The 16,815-nt window shown below is 54.4% G+C and overlaps 6 protein-coding genes across 6 annotated transcripts; 2 read left to right on the top strand and 4 right to left on the bottom strand.

Annotated features, from left to right (window-relative positions):
• Positions 1-532: 532 nt before the first annotated feature.
• Positions 533-1,105, top strand: AFUA_4G14110 (uncharacterized protein; the record flags this gene model as incomplete). Its single annotated transcript, XM_746328.2, has 1 exon — positions 533-1,105. The coding sequence occupies one exon, from the start codon at positions 533-535 to the stop codon at positions 1,103-1,105; it is 573 nt and encodes a 190-aa protein (XP_751421.2).
• A 66-nt stretch (positions 1,106-1,171) lies between these two features.
• Positions 1,172-2,298, bottom strand: AFUA_4G14100 (glutathione S-transferase family protein; the record flags this gene model as incomplete). Its single annotated transcript, XM_077804686.1, has 3 exons — positions 1,785-2,298; positions 1,377-1,736; positions 1,172-1,328 (listed from the first exon to the last, which is right to left on the bottom strand). Exons 1-3 carry the CDS (start codon positions 1,994-1,996, stop codon positions 1,172-1,174), a joined length of 729 nt encoding a protein of 242 aa, XP_077660825.1. The 5' UTR covers positions 1,997-2,298.
• Positions 2,299-2,545: 247 nt separating this feature from the next.
• Positions 2,546-3,793, bottom strand: uge4 (NAD-dependent epimerase/dehydratase family protein; the record flags this gene model as incomplete). The annotated part of the gene is made up of 1 exon (XM_746330.1): positions 2,546-3,793. One exon carries the CDS (start codon positions 3,791-3,793, stop codon positions 2,546-2,548), a length of 1,248 nt encoding a protein of 415 aa, XP_751423.1.
• Positions 3,794-4,527: 734 nt separating this feature from the next.
• AFUA_4G14085 (spherulation-specific family 4 protein) lies at positions 4,528-5,690 on the bottom strand (the record flags this gene model as incomplete). Its single annotated transcript, XM_001481525.2, has 3 exons — positions 5,459-5,690; positions 5,033-5,381; positions 4,528-4,860 (listed from the first exon to the last, which is right to left on the bottom strand). Exons 1-3 carry the CDS (start codon positions 5,536-5,538, stop codon positions 4,528-4,530), a joined length of 762 nt encoding a protein of 253 aa, XP_001481575.1. The 5' UTR covers positions 5,539-5,690.
• A 342-nt stretch (positions 5,691-6,032) lies between these two features.
• On the bottom strand, positions 6,033-7,317 carry AFUA_4G14080 (spherulation-specific family 4 protein). Its single transcript, XM_001481524.2, has 3 exons — positions 6,883-7,317; positions 6,478-6,829; positions 6,033-6,349 (listed from the first exon to the last, which is right to left on the bottom strand). The coding sequence occupies exons 1-3, from the start codon at positions 7,080-7,082 to the stop codon at positions 6,035-6,037; spliced, it is 867 nt and encodes a 288-aa protein (XP_001481574.1). The 5' UTR covers positions 7,083-7,317; the 3' UTR covers positions 6,033-6,034.
• Positions 7,318-7,735: 418 nt separating this feature from the next.
• Positions 7,736-16,539, top strand: AFUA_4G14070 (glycosyltransferase family 4 protein; the record flags this gene model as incomplete). Its single annotated transcript, XM_746332.1, has 8 exons — positions 7,736-7,894; positions 7,945-8,865; positions 8,915-10,795; positions 10,846-13,251; positions 13,298-15,056; positions 15,113-15,572; positions 15,625-15,835; positions 15,889-16,539. 8 exons carry the CDS (start codon positions 7,736-7,738, stop codon positions 16,537-16,539), a joined length of 8,448 nt encoding a protein of 2,815 aa, XP_751425.1.
• Positions 16,540-16,815: the final 276 nt, after the last annotated feature.

Here is a 16,815-nt window from a genome sequence, read left to right as displayed (position 1 = left end):
CCTAGTCTACGCGTATATACAGACTACTATTCAACAGGCTGAATGACATCGACTGACTCAAAGAAATCTGATTCAAGATTGCGGAACGGTGAAGAGTCACCGAGTCACCCACCGTAAGGCGATGTTTGAGCAGTCCAGAAGGGAACGACATTTCCATACTGAGCCACAGCATGGCGGTAACTCTCCTGGTTAGATCGATGTCTGAGCATCCTTGAGTATCCCAAATGGTCATTTCTGTGCATGCATCCATGGGCTCAGGCGCTGTCAGGCAATGCAGAAGTCGAGACTACGGACGATCAGCTCTTGGCGCCGCATGGGGATGCACGTTAATTACCCTTTTGGGACTAGCCTCGAATCGACCATTGCCAAAAAGGGCATCCCATCAGATCATAGCCACGGCAGCATCAGGAGCATGGTCTGGAGAAATCCGCCTCCATGATGTATAAGTAGAGGTTCCAGCACTTCAGCGGCCATCCCAACCGACTGAAGATTTGATTCAGCCAACAGCTCCAATATCATAACCAAACCAGTCATGGACAGACTATTCTCCAAAAGCACTTCCCCCCAGCCCGTCTACACCTTTGCCCTCGACAGCTCGGGGGAAACAATCACCTGCGCAGGCCGACCAGCCTTCCAGCTCGCGACGCAGAAATCCAAACCGCATCTCACCGTCTCGCGTCTCCCGCCGCCAGGACCATGGTCCCCCGCGCCTGTCCCCGTCGGAACCTGCACCGTCCACAAATTCCCCTCTAGCAAGGTGGACATCACACTTCACGGGCAGGAATTCATGCTCAAGCGCGATCTCCTCAAAAGCGATAACCACCACTTCGATTACCCGCCGCTAGGGCACTTCAAGTGGAAGCCCGATGCATGGGGCGGGAGTAAGCTGGAGTTGTTTGACAGTGGCCGGCGGTTGTTAGCACGCTACGACAAGAAGCTCTCGTTGACCGGGAAGGGGCAGCAGATCGAAGTGTTTGTGCCGGGGGACGAGCGGTTCGTGGAGATGGTGATTGTGACGGCGTTGGCGATGAGGCATTATATCGAGGTGGAGAATAAGGATATCCAGAAAGTGACGGACATTCTTGAGGCTGTGGCGGGGGGGTAAATTGGCTTTACAACCATTATGTACAAATTCACACATGTATCGCATCTACGCCATGATTCCACCAGACTACGCCTCCAAATATACATCCTTCATGCCCTTGGCCACATGAGGATTGCGGACCAGTCGATCATGCCAGGTCGTCAACTCGGGGAAGCGCTCGAGATCCAAGTTGGCCTGGCTCGCACTGGCTACATATGGGAAAACAACCAAATCCGCCAGTGTACTGCATGTGTTAGCACGCCTCCCAGTTGCCGGCCGGCCGCAGACATACCACTTCTTGCCAACCAGATACGGACTCTGCGCCTTCTGCAGATGCTCCTCAAGATGCAGATACAGCCGCAGGGCCTTCCGCGTAAAGGTTTCCCCCGGATTATCGCCGTGGATGGTCTTGTCCAGAAACGCAATCCAGTTAGTCACCTCCTCGGCTTCCTTGGACCCGTCCTTGTACGAAAAGTGGTGCTCGGCGTCATATGTGGTGAGAAGGTAGCGGGTGATGTCCGACAAGCCGGATGCACTGGTCTTTTTCCCTTCGCTGGTTACATCGAAGAGGACCGGGAGGCTGGTGTGTGCGCTTGCATCGTCGTGTTTGATCTCGTTGATGCTGTGGACGAGGTGCACGCAATGGAGTTGTCTATGCCATCAGTACTCGCACCGCTGCAGGAAGCGCTGGAGAGCATACCCGACGAGCTCGATCAGCATGGCGATGGTGGCACCGTCCTTGGTCCGTGGAGCGGTGTAGAGCGCGATGCGCCCTCGCTGTTCCTTGAAGACGTTCATCTCGATAGCTTGGGGGATTGGGGGATCGGTGACTGAAATGCAGTTGACGACGGACAAGAACGGGGCCGACCGCAACAGATCGATCAGCTTCAGCCTCAGGGGACACGTGCGCATGCAACAAGTCAGCGCGACATTCTTCCCCTGTCAATGGCGGCCCAATCAGGCAACCCCCTCAGGCCATGTGCAGTCCAACCAATCAGAGTGGAGATGTGAAAACGTGCTCAGCCCAACCCCGGATCCGTGGCGATTCATTGAATCATTGGCCAATCAACTGCGGCAATCAGGCCATGTTGAGACTGGATCTACTCCGTCCTGGTCCATTCTCTGTACAGAGTCTCCGTACTAGAAGACAGGAAATGCTGTGGAGAGGCACTCACGTGCATGACGTCGTCATAGCCATGACCTCGGTTGATGTCCAGACAAACAGTAGTCATTCGTCAAGTTCGGATAGATATATCTACAATATCTTCTATAGGTGCTGGGTATGGTAGATCATCACGCGGTACTGTCACATGATTGGCAGTAATATATATGAGAGAACACTGGCCTACCAGGGTTAGAGATAGATGCACACTATATGTATATGTCTACCTACCACTGAGAACGCAAATCACAAATCCACGTTAGCTGTGAGATTGGTGATTGATGTAGATTATACGCCTGTTACTCCTGCAGATAGCCCCACAAATCCTCACAGGCATTGGTCAACGACTTCGCCGTCGTCCACCCCAACTCTGCCGCCGCCCGCTCCGCACTGGCCACACACGACCCAATATCCCCCGCTCGCCTCCCCACCACCCGTCTCGGAATCGTGCGCCCGGACACCGTTTCCAGCGTCTGCACCAGCTCCAGCACCGAATGCCCCCGCCCCGTCCCGAGATTGAAGGTGCGAAACCCATCCCGCACGCGGCCGTCCCGCGCCGCAGCCAACGCCGCCGTATGGCCCCGCGCGACATCCGTGACGTGGATGAAATCCCGGACCGGGGTGCCGTCCGGCGTCTCCCAGTCACTGCCGTAGATGAGGAGCTCGGTTCGTCGACCAGTGAGGATCTCCACGAGGGCGGGGACGAGGTTCGAGGGGTGGACCTTGGGGTCTTCGCCGAGGAGGCCCGACGCGTCGCAGCCGATGGGGTTGAAGTAGCGTAGGGCGACAATGGTCCAGGCGGGGTTCGCGCGCGCCAGGTCCGCGAGGATGGCTTCGCCGAAGAGTTTGGTGCGGCCGTAGGGGTTGGTGATCTGGGAGTTGTGGATCTCCGCGGGGTGAAACGCACCGAATCGCTGGCCGGGGTCTGGCTGGTGGGTGCATGCGTCTTCGTGGAGGAGGGGCCGGTGCTCGGCGAGTGTGCCGTAGACGTTGGCGGACGAGGAGAAGATGAAGGTGGTGATGCGGTACTGGTCGAGCAGGACGAGGAGGTCGACGAGCCCGTTGATGTTGTTGCGGTAGTACTTCAGAGGGGTGTGGATGCTCTCTTCGACCTGCTTGAAGGCGGCGAAGTGGATGACTCCGATGATCCTCGATTGCCGTGTCGATGGGTCCCGCTGATAGGCGTCGAGGAGCTTCCGCATGGCGGACGTGTCGCGGTAGTCGACGTCGTACAGCGTCGCCTTGGGACAGTGGCCGTCCGTCCGGTCACAGTGCAGTTTTGCGGCCAGCAGGATCCGGGAGAAGACATGACGGTAGCTGTTGCTCAGGTCGTCGACGATGAGCACATTGTATCCCGCTTTCAGCAGCTCCAGACAGGTGTGGCTGCCGATGAATCCGAGGCCGCCAGTGACCAGGACATACTCCTCGCCGTCCCGGACGGGCGTCAATGTATCCAAGCCATCCGCCTCGCTGTCGGGCGTCGGGACCTCAGAAAAGATGCGAGGCGAAGCAGATGGGCTTCTTGCAGAACGTGAACTGGAAGTCATGCTGGGATAGAGACTAGATCACAGGCAGCGACGAGCGACTGAGTACAGTCTCCAGAGTACCGCCCGACGCTCATCGCAGACAATAAGTCAAGGGTTCGCAGTCATCCTCGTCATGACCATGGCATCCACGTTTCCGTGACTTCAAGTCGATGATACTATTTTCATCGCCCGCCATCCAGCGGGATATGATAGCCGAGCCACCGCTGGATCTGACTCCTGATATGTCCGGCCCATGACCCCAAACGCCATAAAATACGTCCCGGCAGTACGGACTCGGTACTGTACATCGTGAAAGACTGACTCCGTTGATACGAGGATTATACTTTCCTTATCGCATCGCCATGATTTGCCTCATGGTCGACTCGCCGTCATGGACTTTGCAGCCGCAGTCAGCTCAAGCCAGTGTGCTGGCGTGCGGATGCCAAGTAGGCAACCACTGATACACAATGTCAGATTGACGAGGCGTCTGTGCGTCTGTGCTTTTGTCTCACCGTTATCGGCCAATTGCACCATCTGGTTCTCATCACCGAGCCCAAAGTGAGACCCGGCGACTCATGGTGGCGCCCAGCTCACGGTGGCTTCCCACTAGTGAGCACTAACTTTGGCACCAGTGGCAGCTAAACAAACACACCAGAATGACAGATCGACCCGGTCCATCCGCAGCCTTACACAGTTGGCTCTCGACCAGCATCGACAGAGAACTGTACTGTACTGGATAGCTTCTAGCCTCTAGTCTACACGGTCTCCGAATCTGAATCCCGTTTCAGCGCATGCATCAACTGCTTCCAGCTGGTTGGTCCAAATCGCTCGTAGAAATCCCCCTCCACCTCCGTGGCAAAGACATACGTCGCGCGATCGCGCAATTCGCGCACCAGGCCCGTCAGCTCGCCCACAGGCACCGCATTGATCATGTACCCGCATCGGACCCGATCATAGGGCAGTTCGGCCAGGCGATGCTGCACCTCGTCGGATCTGTACCTCTCGTACGGCTCTTCGCAGGTCAGAATCAGATCCGGACAGGTGTTGGCCAACCCTGCGTCGGGGGGGGTGCCTGGGTTATGGACGACCTAACCAGCATCAGCATCAGCATCAGCATCAGCATCAGCATCAGCATCAGCCGCGGTTCGCAGCCATCCCATGGAAAGAAAAACCCAAATAAAAAGAAAGAAAGAATGATAATTGTAAAAAGAGAAAATTAGAAAACTAGAAAAATAAAAAAAAAAACAGAAGACTACTTACCATCCGATCGCGTAAAATTCCTTGATTCCCCTTGATAAACCCTGTACAAGCACGCAGGTACTCCTCCCTCGCCTCCGAATAATGGTTTGGCGTTTCATCCAGCAGAATCCCCCCTAACCCTAACCCATCGCAGGCGGACCAACTCGCATACCGGTCGATCTCCTGGTAGACCTTCTCCAAAGGCTTATCGCAGTAGTGGATACGAATGTAGCCGACGGTGTAGACATTGGGGAACGCATTGAGCTTAGGGACCTCGCGGGCGTAATCCTTGTTCGGGGAAGGGAGGTCGCCCGGCCCGCTGTTGGGATTGACGACCACCAGGAAGTCTAGATCGGGGTGGGCAGTGATCCTAACCAAAAGTCAATACCAATGCAAGTGGAACTTTGGTAAGATCGATTACAGAGAAATCAAGATTGGTGGACTCACGCGTCGTAGAGTGGAGCCCATGTCGTCGTGGACAGAGGGTAGATGTACAACGGGACGAGAACTCCTGATTTTGGGGCCATCGTGCCGATGGGGATGAAGTCGTAAGATTCAGTCCGATGGCGAAACAATTACAGATGGTAAAAGCAATACTCGATAACGCGAGGAAAGAAAGCTAAATAGAGGTCCTGATGGACAGGGGCGACCTGCGACCACCCATGTCTATCTATGTATCTATCTATCGACTCGTTCCTCAGGCTCGGACGAGGAGATAGCCTAGCCTAGTGCTGACGATATGCAGAGATCAAGCCATGTGGTGCCGTTGATGGCCAGTCGTGATATCACATTTTCCGTCTATCGAGCCTGGCACTGCCTATCAAAGCTTGGCCAATCCGATGGCCTAGCCTACGAGTCGTTTGATAGATCCAGTATTTCTGGATTCTCGGCAAAGCTAATGGATTAGTTACCGAAGCTAATGCAAAATTCATTACCTGTGATTACCTGGATGTGCTATCAACAGTCCAAAATCAAATCATGTCTCCTGTCTCTCCGCCTCCAAGACCCATGGGTTCACCCACGTCAGCGGGGCATGACAGCACAGAAAGTGGGCAACTGTGGGTCGAAACTCTCGTAGAAATTCTGGCTCAGCGTGGTGAGAAACAGATATTCCGCGCGCTCGCTCAGATCCTGCACCAAGCTGCGGAGGGTCCCATTATTCATCGACGGCACCGAGTGCACCATGTAGCTGTAAGCCGTCCGGTTCGCAGGAAGCGCCATCAGGCTCGCATGCTTGATCTGGTACTCCTGATACGATTGTTCAAAGACAACTGTCACATCCGTCCCGTCAATGTTCCTATATCGGGAGTCCGGGATCGCGCCAGGGTTATGGATCACCTAATGATGAATCATTCGTTGAGCCTCCAAAGCATGTATGCATGTATGTCTCAGACACCAGAACACTTTCGAGGCTCTGGACAGCGTACTGAAACACAAGTACGAAAAAACAGAGACAGGTTGCTCACCGTTCGGTCTGTCCTCAGCCCAGAGGCGTTCTTGGCCGCTGCATTGATCGTAGCCAGGTATTCAGCCGCGGATGTCGTGTACTCGCTGGGCACCTCGTCGAAAAAGATCCCGTGCATGGCAAGACTGGGCGATACCGCGGCCCAGCCGGAGTAGATGCCCACCTCTTGCAGCACGGTGGTCAGATTCCGGCTGGCATACCCTGTGCGCACGTATCCGACCGTCCGCACATTTGGGTACGCATTCAGCCGCTGGATCTGGTGTGCATACTGCGGGCTCGGCTGCGAGCCGTTTCCTGGACCACTGCTGGGATTGATGATGATGGTAAAGTTGAGATTGGGGTAGTTGGTCACTCTGACGACATCAATCCACCCAGCTCGTTCTGGCTCGGACAAGAGCAAACTTACTCCTCATACAGCGGGTCCCACGTACTGTCGGTCTCTGGCCAGATATAGAGGGGGAACAGAATCGTAGCCTTCTTGCCATGATGCTTTCGAGGCAGGAGAACTGCCAATGGCACCACAATGACAATAATAACCACAATGGCAATGGCGACACCAATCCCAATCCACAAATTGCGTCGTCCCTGAAGTTTGGAAGATGCCATTGTAGGTATGGGCGTGGGGGAATGATTGGAGTGCACCGCACGTAAGCCTCTCTCTCGACAAGTGATGGAGATTAACACGCGAACGCGGAGCTCCAGTAACACTTGCAAGCGATATCGATTCTCTACAAATACCTGAGAACGAACCCTCCTCGTCTCCCCAGCCTGACCTCACCAGAACGGCCAAGAGTGATGGCAACTGTTGGCGAGAATTAGCGGCTAAAGACCAAGACACATGCAGACCCTTGACTCGCTAGACGTATGCCACTCAAACCCAGACACTAGTCACAGAGTCATAGACTTGTGCCTGATAAAGGACTATTTTTGGATCGAGCCACTGCAGCACTAGCGCCGGTGCAATTTGGCCTGTTTCCTATCGTAAATTTGGGCGCCAGAGCCCGAGCTGAAATAAAAACTGAACTCTCTCTCGCTTCTGAAGCCCAGGTAGTCACGCTGTAGCTCAGCCACCACCCAGCGGGAGTGTATCTATCATAGAGATGTATCATTGAGTTCCATCAGGCTCTACCTAGGATAGTCAGCTGGCAGGGTGGTGGCTTCTGCCTTATATCATCGTCATATAGACCCGCACGCCCATGCACCTGTAGTCTTCTGCATATCACTCGTTATCGCGGCGCTGATCCCCCAGTTCATTTGCCATGGGGACAGAATATCTGGGTCTCCATGCCATTGGATGGCATGGAATGCTCAAGACCTGGTGGGACAAAGTACTCGCCGTGCTGTTGTTGACCACCATCGTCCTGGGCTGTCTATACATCCTGTTCATTATTGGCAAAAAGCTTCATGCTCGCTGGAAGGTATGTTCCCCATTTCTCTCCCTCATCCTAAATACTGACCATCCGCATAGGGGAGACGCCAATTATCAACCGCCCCCGCGGCCGTCACTCGTTATCTTGACCGCTTGAAGAGGGAAACGAAACCTCTCCGCTCGCGGAGCTCTGCAAAGTTAGAACTGAAGACATTCGGCGTCTACCTTGGGTCGATACCCAGCCCTCCCAGCTCCGAGCAACTGTCCATCCTGTCGCAATGGGACGTTGTCGTGGTCGACCCTCTTCAACATGGCGTGCTGAGCGGCATATACAATTATTGTTCCGCCGCCCACGTCCTTGGTCGGCTGCATGTTCCAAGTTTGGTAAACATCGAGACAAGCATCACAATTGATGAAGTGATTCAAGGCTTGTGTGTCGTTGCCCAAACAGTCATCTCGAACTTCACCCATCCGCAAGCAAGGGAGTCGCCATTTCACGGAGTCCTCCTCGCAGACTGGCGGAAGCATTTCCAACCAGTTGTCCTCAACCAATTGGTCCAATACCTCAATGGCATTGGCCTGGACGTATGGCTGGAGATGTCCCCGCCTGACTATCTCAGCGAACGTGAATGCCGCGACATCGATGGAAGCCGCATTCTCGGCATTGTCTACCGCAACGGCACAATATTCCCCAACGGCAACCAGCGCGACTACTTTCAGATGGAAAAGATGCGGACGGTCATGCGAGTTGTCGCTGCCCAAAAGACCATGGGAGGCTGCACTCACGCCATGTGGGAGACAGTCGAGGATGACGTGGACGTCTCTCACCATGTCCTCGGACGGACCTTCAAGTGGTGCGCTTACAACAGCGCCATGACCTGGATCGGTCCCTGGTCCGCTCTGACAGACGCCAACGTTGCCGCTCGTCGGACAGTAAAGAATGAGCCCCTAGGGGCGTTGATGTGGTTGAAGGAGGATGTTGTACTCAAGACTCACGACAACTGGCGCTTCAATGACAGGGTCAGTATCCACTCCACTGTAGCAGATACGAAGGCTGACCGACGTGCAGGTTACCGCAGTCTCAGCTGAACATGCTGCCCGCTTCGAAGGCCTAAGGACCTTCGTACCGGACATCCTTGAGAAAATGGCAGTCGTGCCTCCCGCACATCGATCACTGGTTGACACGCGCGCGATTCACATCGATGCCGTTGACTGGCCATCGAAAATGGACTACGCGCACATGAATCCCTTCTCCGTCTCCCCCGACGGTGTCGACTACACTGGTCTAGGCTGTTTTCAAATGGGTCATGACTGCTCTGAGAAAGACATCAGTGACCTCCTCGAGGCGCAACGCAGCATTCGAGACCTAGATCTTCTCGACCGGATCCAGGTAGAGGAGCTGCGCCGTATGGCGGCGGACCTGCGTGCTCTCCTGAGACCGCAGAAGGCTTCCATCCGTGCAGGTGCCATGTCGGCCACGATCCAAGAATTGATTGATCTGCTTTCTTCTGGCAACGGTGCGGAAAATGACAGACTTCGGATCTGGGTCGGTTTACACTCTGGATTCCGCACGCGCAGGGAGACCCAGGTCTGGGGCATGTACGAGGCTGATGCCCTCACGGGCTCGTTGGATATCTTCATATCCGGAAAGACGGTCGATCGGACAGGCACCATCTTGCACACGTTCCTATCGCGTCGCAATTTCAGCCGGTATGAGTGCTTCAAGGCGGAAATTGCCCTCGCTGATGCCAGGAACACTCTGTCTCCCAAATGGGACCTCCCTCCGCGGCTGGTGAACGACATCGAAGACCTCAGTCCCGCAGAGGCCTTGCTTTGGATGCAGCGGCTGACATTGTCGACCTGCAAAGAATCGTCCGCTTTAGTAGCCAAAGTCCGCACCTGCTGTGAATATCAGCTGCTGGAGGTCCCAACTCTAAGCCAGTTGCGATCTATGGCATCGACGGGTTATCTCAGCGGGGAAGTGTCGGCCAAGCAGCTTGTTGAAGGACGTCTGGCCTGGTATCAGAGCCAGGGTTGCGCATCCCTCGAACCCCGAAGTGCTCTGGCGCTGTTTCAAGAGATTGACGCTCGTCTTCCTGGGGTCCTCATCAAGGCAGACAGCACGAGTCTGGCAAAGATAACCGAGGTTATGGAGGCCATTCTGCGACCCGGCCAGATTGATATCAGGGCAGACTTTCTGGCCCTGTCCGTCTTCTGCGCTTTTCGTAAGCTGGCCATGAATGAGATATACCTCGAGGTTCTTGATCGTAACCCTCGTCCGAACCTTCACCACGTGCAAACATCTTGCTTTGCTGAAAATTACGCAGTCGGGGCCAGATGCGATGCTTACATTGACATGACGCCCAAGGCCATTGGCAGAATCCTGTCCGATCGTATCCGCGCATACTATCACCAGCACCAACCACCTAGACGAGAGGAAGCCTTCACCGAGCTTCCCACTGCTTATGCGTCTATGGACATCGATCTTGATCCCAATGGAGGACAGGAGGACCTTCCATTATCTTACCGCTTTACGTTCCTTGGTATCTTTGCGGTTCCCGCGCTGATCGATATCACTCTCCTCACCACCATCGGACGAGGCCTGTATCTCACAACGTTCATGAGCAACGATGAAAAAACCTTGGCGACCACTGCACTGATGGTTGCGTTGCTACTCTGTGGTGGCTTCGGCGGCTGGATCAGCTCGGGAGGCAGCTACTACCTATATGCGATGGCCTTTCCCGCGATGAGCATGTTCGTCTTAACCCGGTTCATTGCTGGTGTAGCAGTTGTCTCTGTCGGCGGTCTCTTTGCATTTATTGGGATAGGAATTGCCAAAGGCTTTGTGTCTGGTGTTGTCTTTTCCGCATACCTGGTGATGCTGACGATATATTTGATGACGCTGTCTGCATTGTCAATCTATCAGCTCCCGGGATTCCAGTTCCAGTCGGTAGGTTTTTGCATGCACAGAATAACAGTGATAGATGCTGATGTGATCAGGGCCGCACGGTGATTATGAGCTGCATTCCGATCCTTTTCGTCTCCCCCGTCCTGACGATTTGGCTTCAACATGACATAATCATCTATCCCTGCGTACTCGCCGTCTTTTTGACAGTACTATTGCTCGGTGCGAGACGTGTAATTGCCAAGTGGAACAATTGGTATCTCCATATTCCCTGCATCACTGATGGGGAGGTAGTCGACTGGTACCAGAGGACGTATCTCGCCAGTGCGTCTACTGATGATGCCGATAAGGAACTGGCATCCACTGCCCTGGCCCGACAGACATTGTTGGCCTGCGTGCAGAAGGAACGAAAGCGTTGGTTCTGGACCAGATCCACAGCCGACCCGTTCGTCAAGCGTCTTGCTGAGGGATATTCCGCGACTATGTTCCTGCTCGTCTGGTACTGCAAATTCTCAAGGACCAAGCTTCCTCTTGCGTACAGTCCGACGTGGAACCTGCAACTTAAAGCCGCCCTTGATACCATGGGAGACATGCAAAAGGGACTCAAGTTGCATAATGCTTTCCTTCACTGGCGGCACACAGGGAAAGACGTCTGGGGAGGAATTCTTTACTTCATCATCGCCCTCATGGACAAGTGGACCGCCTTGTTCACCGGCGAAGGACTAGTCGGACTATCCTCCGCGTCAAGTGAGACCTATCGCTTAGCCGTCGGCTTCGGTCTCTGTTACTATCTGATAGGTGCTGTTATCCTCGATGGCGTCTCACAGCCGCTGTGGACGCTGGCACACCAGAGGACCCCTCAGCCAATTCCTTCTCTCGAGTTTCTGCGAGAGGCCACACGTAACGACGCACGCGCTCGACGGGCGCTGTACTGGCGGAATCTGCTCAAGTTCTCTTTCCTCCATATCTGGGCTGTTGCCGTCACTTGCGCTTTGGTCTGGTCATTTGAAGGCTCCCGCAGTGCCACCATCATGTACCTCGCGTATGTCGGTGCATATACAGGTCTGCTATGGTATCAGTATAACCGAATTTACACTGGATCCCGATCGGATCGGGCGCTCACGGCTGGTGCGATTGGTGGTTTCGTGGCCTGCATCCTGCTGCGAGTCCTCCCGCGGGAGTTTGCTTACAGCGGCGTGATCGGACTGGCAGTTGGCACCTGGACGACGGCGATTGTGTCTTTCTTCAGGGCTGACGTTGCATGGACCCGTGGACAGAAATTGACCAGTCTTGATAAGGACACGCATGCGGTAACGTACACCTGCAGCACCTTGGAACCAGACCCTGATTTCTCACAATCCACACTATCAAATACTTTTGAAGCGATCCGTGCTCTTCCGTCCGAGCTGCGATACAAGTTGGATCCTTCTCAACACCCTGGCGCGGAGGTGATGCAGATCCTCCTCCGTTCGAAGAGCGAGGCCACGACACCCCCCAGCTTGCAACAAGCCTTTCCCCAATCCGAGACAATATTGCACCGTACAGCCGAGCTATGGCAGTCAGGAGAAACAGTCGTCGAGCTTGTGTCAGCACGTCATCTCATGCTGCCGCCACAGGACCCTACCATGCGCGCGATCACACAAAGAGCAGGGGATCGGCTCCACATTTTCATTCTGATCAGCCTCGACCTTGTGGGGGACGAGTGGGTTGTGAACATCCGGCGCAATTGCCAAGCTATCGCTGAGACTCTCGTTTACGTCACGGCTGAAAGTCGACTAGGGCTTTCGCGTGATCATGCAATGCTAGCACAACTTCTGGCAGCCCAGCATCACGACAGCGGGACGCTTGCCGTTCCCGAGGGCATCAAGCGCCAGCTCAAAAGCTCTCCTCCTGAAAGAAAACGGGTGATCGCCCACGCTCAGAAGACAATGTTGCGCCATCTGCTCCTTGGAATGGACCCTGACAGGGAATGGGATCTTATGCCTCGGCATGTCCACGCCTTCTTGATAGAGAGAGCATGCGGCCAACCAACTCGTCTTTCTGCCCCCGATGTGGAGTGGATCCGTTGTCACCCTGGCACAGCCGACGCAGTTGAGCTGCATTGTCTCCTTGCAAGATCTAGCTTGAGTACTTCCCTGGCGGTACTTGTAGGCCAGTACGCCGGAGCGATCGCTGCCCATGACGAGGATTTTGGACCCAGGTCCGATTTCCGCGACTCAAGCTACGATCAACTAATTATCACGGTGTCATCCGAGATCGAGCTCAAGAACAAGGGGTTTGCGGAGTTTATGCGAGTCGCAGTCATCAGGTTCCTTCAGAAGATTCGAACCTGTATCAAGTTCACTGTGCTCTCGTTGGTCGCAGATCCCGAGTATCAGCGAGAATTGAACTATATCCTTCGTGGGCAGTCGCTGGTGATCTCTTGGCCTATCACTTGGATTCTGACTGCGGTTTGGGCTTTCTGCAAGGCCTTGCAGGATCTTATCCTCCCCCTTGTTTTGGTAGGTCATCCTTTCTCCATTCAGGATTTGAGCTAATATTCTGCAGTTACATGGTCGAGACAAGGTTTCCACCCTGTACAAGAACATGAAAGGACAGAAGACGGTGCTGGAAAAGAACCGTATCGTCCTTGAGAGTTTGAACGGTCTCACGACTTGTTTCATGCATGTCGAGCCAGACGGCTGTTCTCGACTCTACCAGTACTCTGGTCGCCATGAGCAAGAACCGAGTCAACGGCAGAACCTGGTGGCCATCAACACCTACACGGACAAGCTCACCCTTCGCAGTCGGGAAGAGTATGACGGCAAGGGAGCGCTGCGGAACGAGTTTGTATATGACTATCCTGAGGCGTCCAAGACCAAGCTCCCCATGCAACGGCAATGCCTGGCTGGCGAGCTAGAGGGACAAGTCGTCCAGTACGACCAGCGTGGATACATCACCACCGGGTCCGCCATGAGAGGCGTCAATCCCGTTCAGTTCCAGTACTGGTACCGCAAGAACGCCAAGTTCGACGACGAGTTGCTCCGTGCCGAGTATGTGTTTCCGCATATCAAAATCAAGGTCGCATGGAGTATGCCTCCCCGGACGCGTCCGGAGCGCCTGGACAAATGGATCCCCTATCCACGGGTCACCGAGGCTGTCTTCATCCAAGACGGCGATGTCTATAATGCTCAGTGGACGTATGATCACAAGTTCCATCCCATCATTGCGACTACCCTGAACGGCGAACACATTCCCACGCCGCCCATGATCTGTGACGACTGGTTCCATGTCCTCGACAAGCCGACAGGATGCACCTTATTGCACGACAATCCGCTGGTCTCGTTCTCTTCCACCAAAACAAACATTATTGCCCGCCTGATGCGACTGAATGTCAAGCAATATCCGATTCCCACGTCACGTGCGCGGACGCATCTCTGGAAATCCTGGAAGGCCTCCAAGGAGTTTGATGCGGTTACTACCCGGTGGCTAGACGAGATCTTACTTCGATCTGACCGTATTCTGCGTCCGTACTGGAGGCGGCGTGACTGGGGCCGTCTCGAGTCCGCCGCAGACTATCTCGACGCCCAGGTCGACACCATTCTCGCTCGGGTGGATATCGATCCCGAAATCAGTTCGTGGACCCAACTGGCCTTTAAAATCAGCGACCTCTACAGTTTCGGCCAAGGAGGTGACGCAAGGATCAATACGCGCACACTGTCAACGCAGCTGCAGGATACCGATAGCGAACTGCACGTTTTGGCGATGGACACGGGCACCTGGCCCAATGAGCCAGGAGGGGTCTCTGCATGCCGAAGGGACATGGTCAACGATCTGAAGCATATCCGGTGGCATATCCTCGCGGAGGCGGCCAACGACTTTGGCGTCCCTCGATTCCAGATCGAACGGAATGTGCAGTCGCTGACGGTCTTGCCGCAATGGGGGCTGGACTTCCTCAATCCAACACACGGTGTGTTCCAAAATTGTTTAGATTCCGCGGTGGTCGAGAAGTCGTACGACACCACGGTAGCAGATATCCGACGCAATTTCCTCCCCATTCTGTCTAGCATAGTTCGGTGCTCACGAACCGACCAGCTCACCCGCTCGCATATCGAGGAAGCGACGCGGGCCCTGGTGGACTTGAACACGTACTTTGAGTCATCTCGCAGTTGGAACGACGTCTGGATGAGTGATACTGTCAAGCAGGCGTGGAGAGAAATGTGGCTCAGCGAAGACACGCCTGGCGCGGTTCCCGTTTCACAATGGTTGGAATCCGAGAAGCCCACGCTACTACAGCTTGACACGGCCTTGGACATGTGGCATCGCTGTAAGTTGTTGTTGATTCCCTTGCCGGTTTGTATTCATGATCGCTGACTGCCACAGATCTCTTCATCTTCTCGATCCCCGTTCCTGAAAAAATCCCGGATGTGTTCCAGGTTTCCCACCATTTCACGGGCGCTACATACGGCGTCCTTTGCAAAGTCAAGCGTCAATGCGCCTTGCATGTCTGGGACCATTGTGTCTCGTTCCGGGAGATGACCACATTCCTGTCATCGGCGGTGTCCTTCGATTCCACCTTTGTCAATACCACTCTGATTGGTCTGGGACATCTGTCGTGCGTTCTGATCCAGCATCACGCAGATGTTGTCCTTCCATGTGCCGAATACTTTAATCCGGGATGGGAAATCGAACTAGGAACCTGCGAAGGTGCCCTCCAGCATCGCCGGACCTTCCGTCGAAAGATCGACCCCGTTGTGAACGGGATCACGAACATGGACAAATATAAGCCAATCGAGACGATCAAGACGGCTACCCCGACGGTGGTCATGTTGTCACATATCCGGTATGTTCTTCGAGATTTGAATCGCAGAATTAAGTTGGCTGACGTCCAGCAGATATGTCAAAGACATCAAGACGGCGATCATGGCAACTGACCTCATTGTCAATATCTGGGGCTTCAGGGACTATCGGCTGCACATCTACGGAGACATGGAACGTGCGCCTGCCTACGCCTCAGAGTGTCAGGAGATCATCGCATCGAAGGGCCTGCGGGAGCATGTTGTCCTGAAAGGATTGGGCAATCCATCTGTGGTCCTCCAAGACGCTGTAAGTTGTAATCCGCCTTTCCTCTCTGTGACTATGTGGCTGATCCAGTACAGTGGTTGTTCATGAACTCGTCCATTTCCGAAGGTCTTCCATTAGCCATGGGCGAGGCCGCCTTGACTGGTGTCCCCGTGGTGTGCACCGACGTCGGCGCATCGTTCTGTGTGGTCACCGACCGTGCGACTGGGAAGAAGTTCAGCGAAGTGGTTGCGCCCAATGACGCCATATCCCTTGCCAGCGCTCAGATCAGGGTTCTGGCATTACTGGGCCAATGGAGCGCGTTTGCCGAGGACGAGGAGGGCTATGTGCCCCCGACTTTATCACTGCACCCTTCGCGCGAGGAGGTAGAACAGATCAAGCGGCGGATGTACGACAAGGCCGAGCAGCGTCGCAAACTCGGCATGCTGGGTCGCTCGAACGTGTACAACAATTTCTCGAGTGATCGGTACCTCCGGGAACATGAACAGATGCTCTGGCTGGGCAAGTACCAGAGCCGCAGCTACGTTGCTCGAGGGCCGGGATCGTCGAGCAACTCCAGCAGGTTTTTCAAGGAGAAATGGAAGTCCTCGATTCTGATTGAGCAAGACGAAATGCTTCTAACTCCAAACTCGGACACGTGGTGGGCTCCTTTCCGCCCGAAGTTGATGCGAGGAAGTCGTTTGGGGGGCACTTTGGAAGGAAGTTCAGGAACCCAGACACCTGTTTGATCTGATATAATTCTAATGTATAATTGTCTGTTGGCGTCTCACCAATGTACCGATGTACATATGCATCTAACGCATTCATTTTGTTCGTGGAAATTGAGCATGCACCAGAGCTTCCACGTCGTCAAAGCGACGTATATAATTCCAGCAATCCTACCTTCACGTGCAACTGTTCCAATGGATTCCTGTCACTACTCACCTGCAACATGAACATTTTATTACTTGGATACTGTAGATTGCTTGGAAACATCAGAGGCACATATCCATGCTGCCTTCGAA

This window comes from Aspergillus fumigatus, chromosome 4 (assembly GCF_000002655.1).
Source record: "Aspergillus fumigatus Af293 chromosome 4, whole genome shotgun sequence".
Classification (NCBI taxonomy): Eukaryota; Fungi; Ascomycota; class Eurotiomycetes; order Eurotiales; family Aspergillaceae; genus Aspergillus; species Aspergillus fumigatus.
Note: the sequence above shows the minus strand (reverse complement) of the source record. Positions and strands in the feature narration are given on the sequence as shown.

What these genes read in the sequence shown, in the direction of transcription:
- AFUA_4G14080 (XM_001481524.2), bottom strand. Translation starts at nt 7,082, where the DNA reads ATGGCATCTTCCAAACTTCAGGGACGACGCAATTTGTGGATTGGGATT. An exon ending in TGGGACCCGCTGTATGAGGA is followed by an intron (nt 6,830 to 6,882) that starts GTAAGTTTGCTC and finishes TGATGTCGTCAG; the next exon opens with AGTGACCAACTACCCCAATC. An exon ending in GGCTGAGGACAGACCGAACG is followed by an intron (nt 6,350 to 6,477) that starts GTGAGCAACCTG and finishes ATTCATCATTAG; the next exon opens with GTGATCCATAACCCTGGCGC.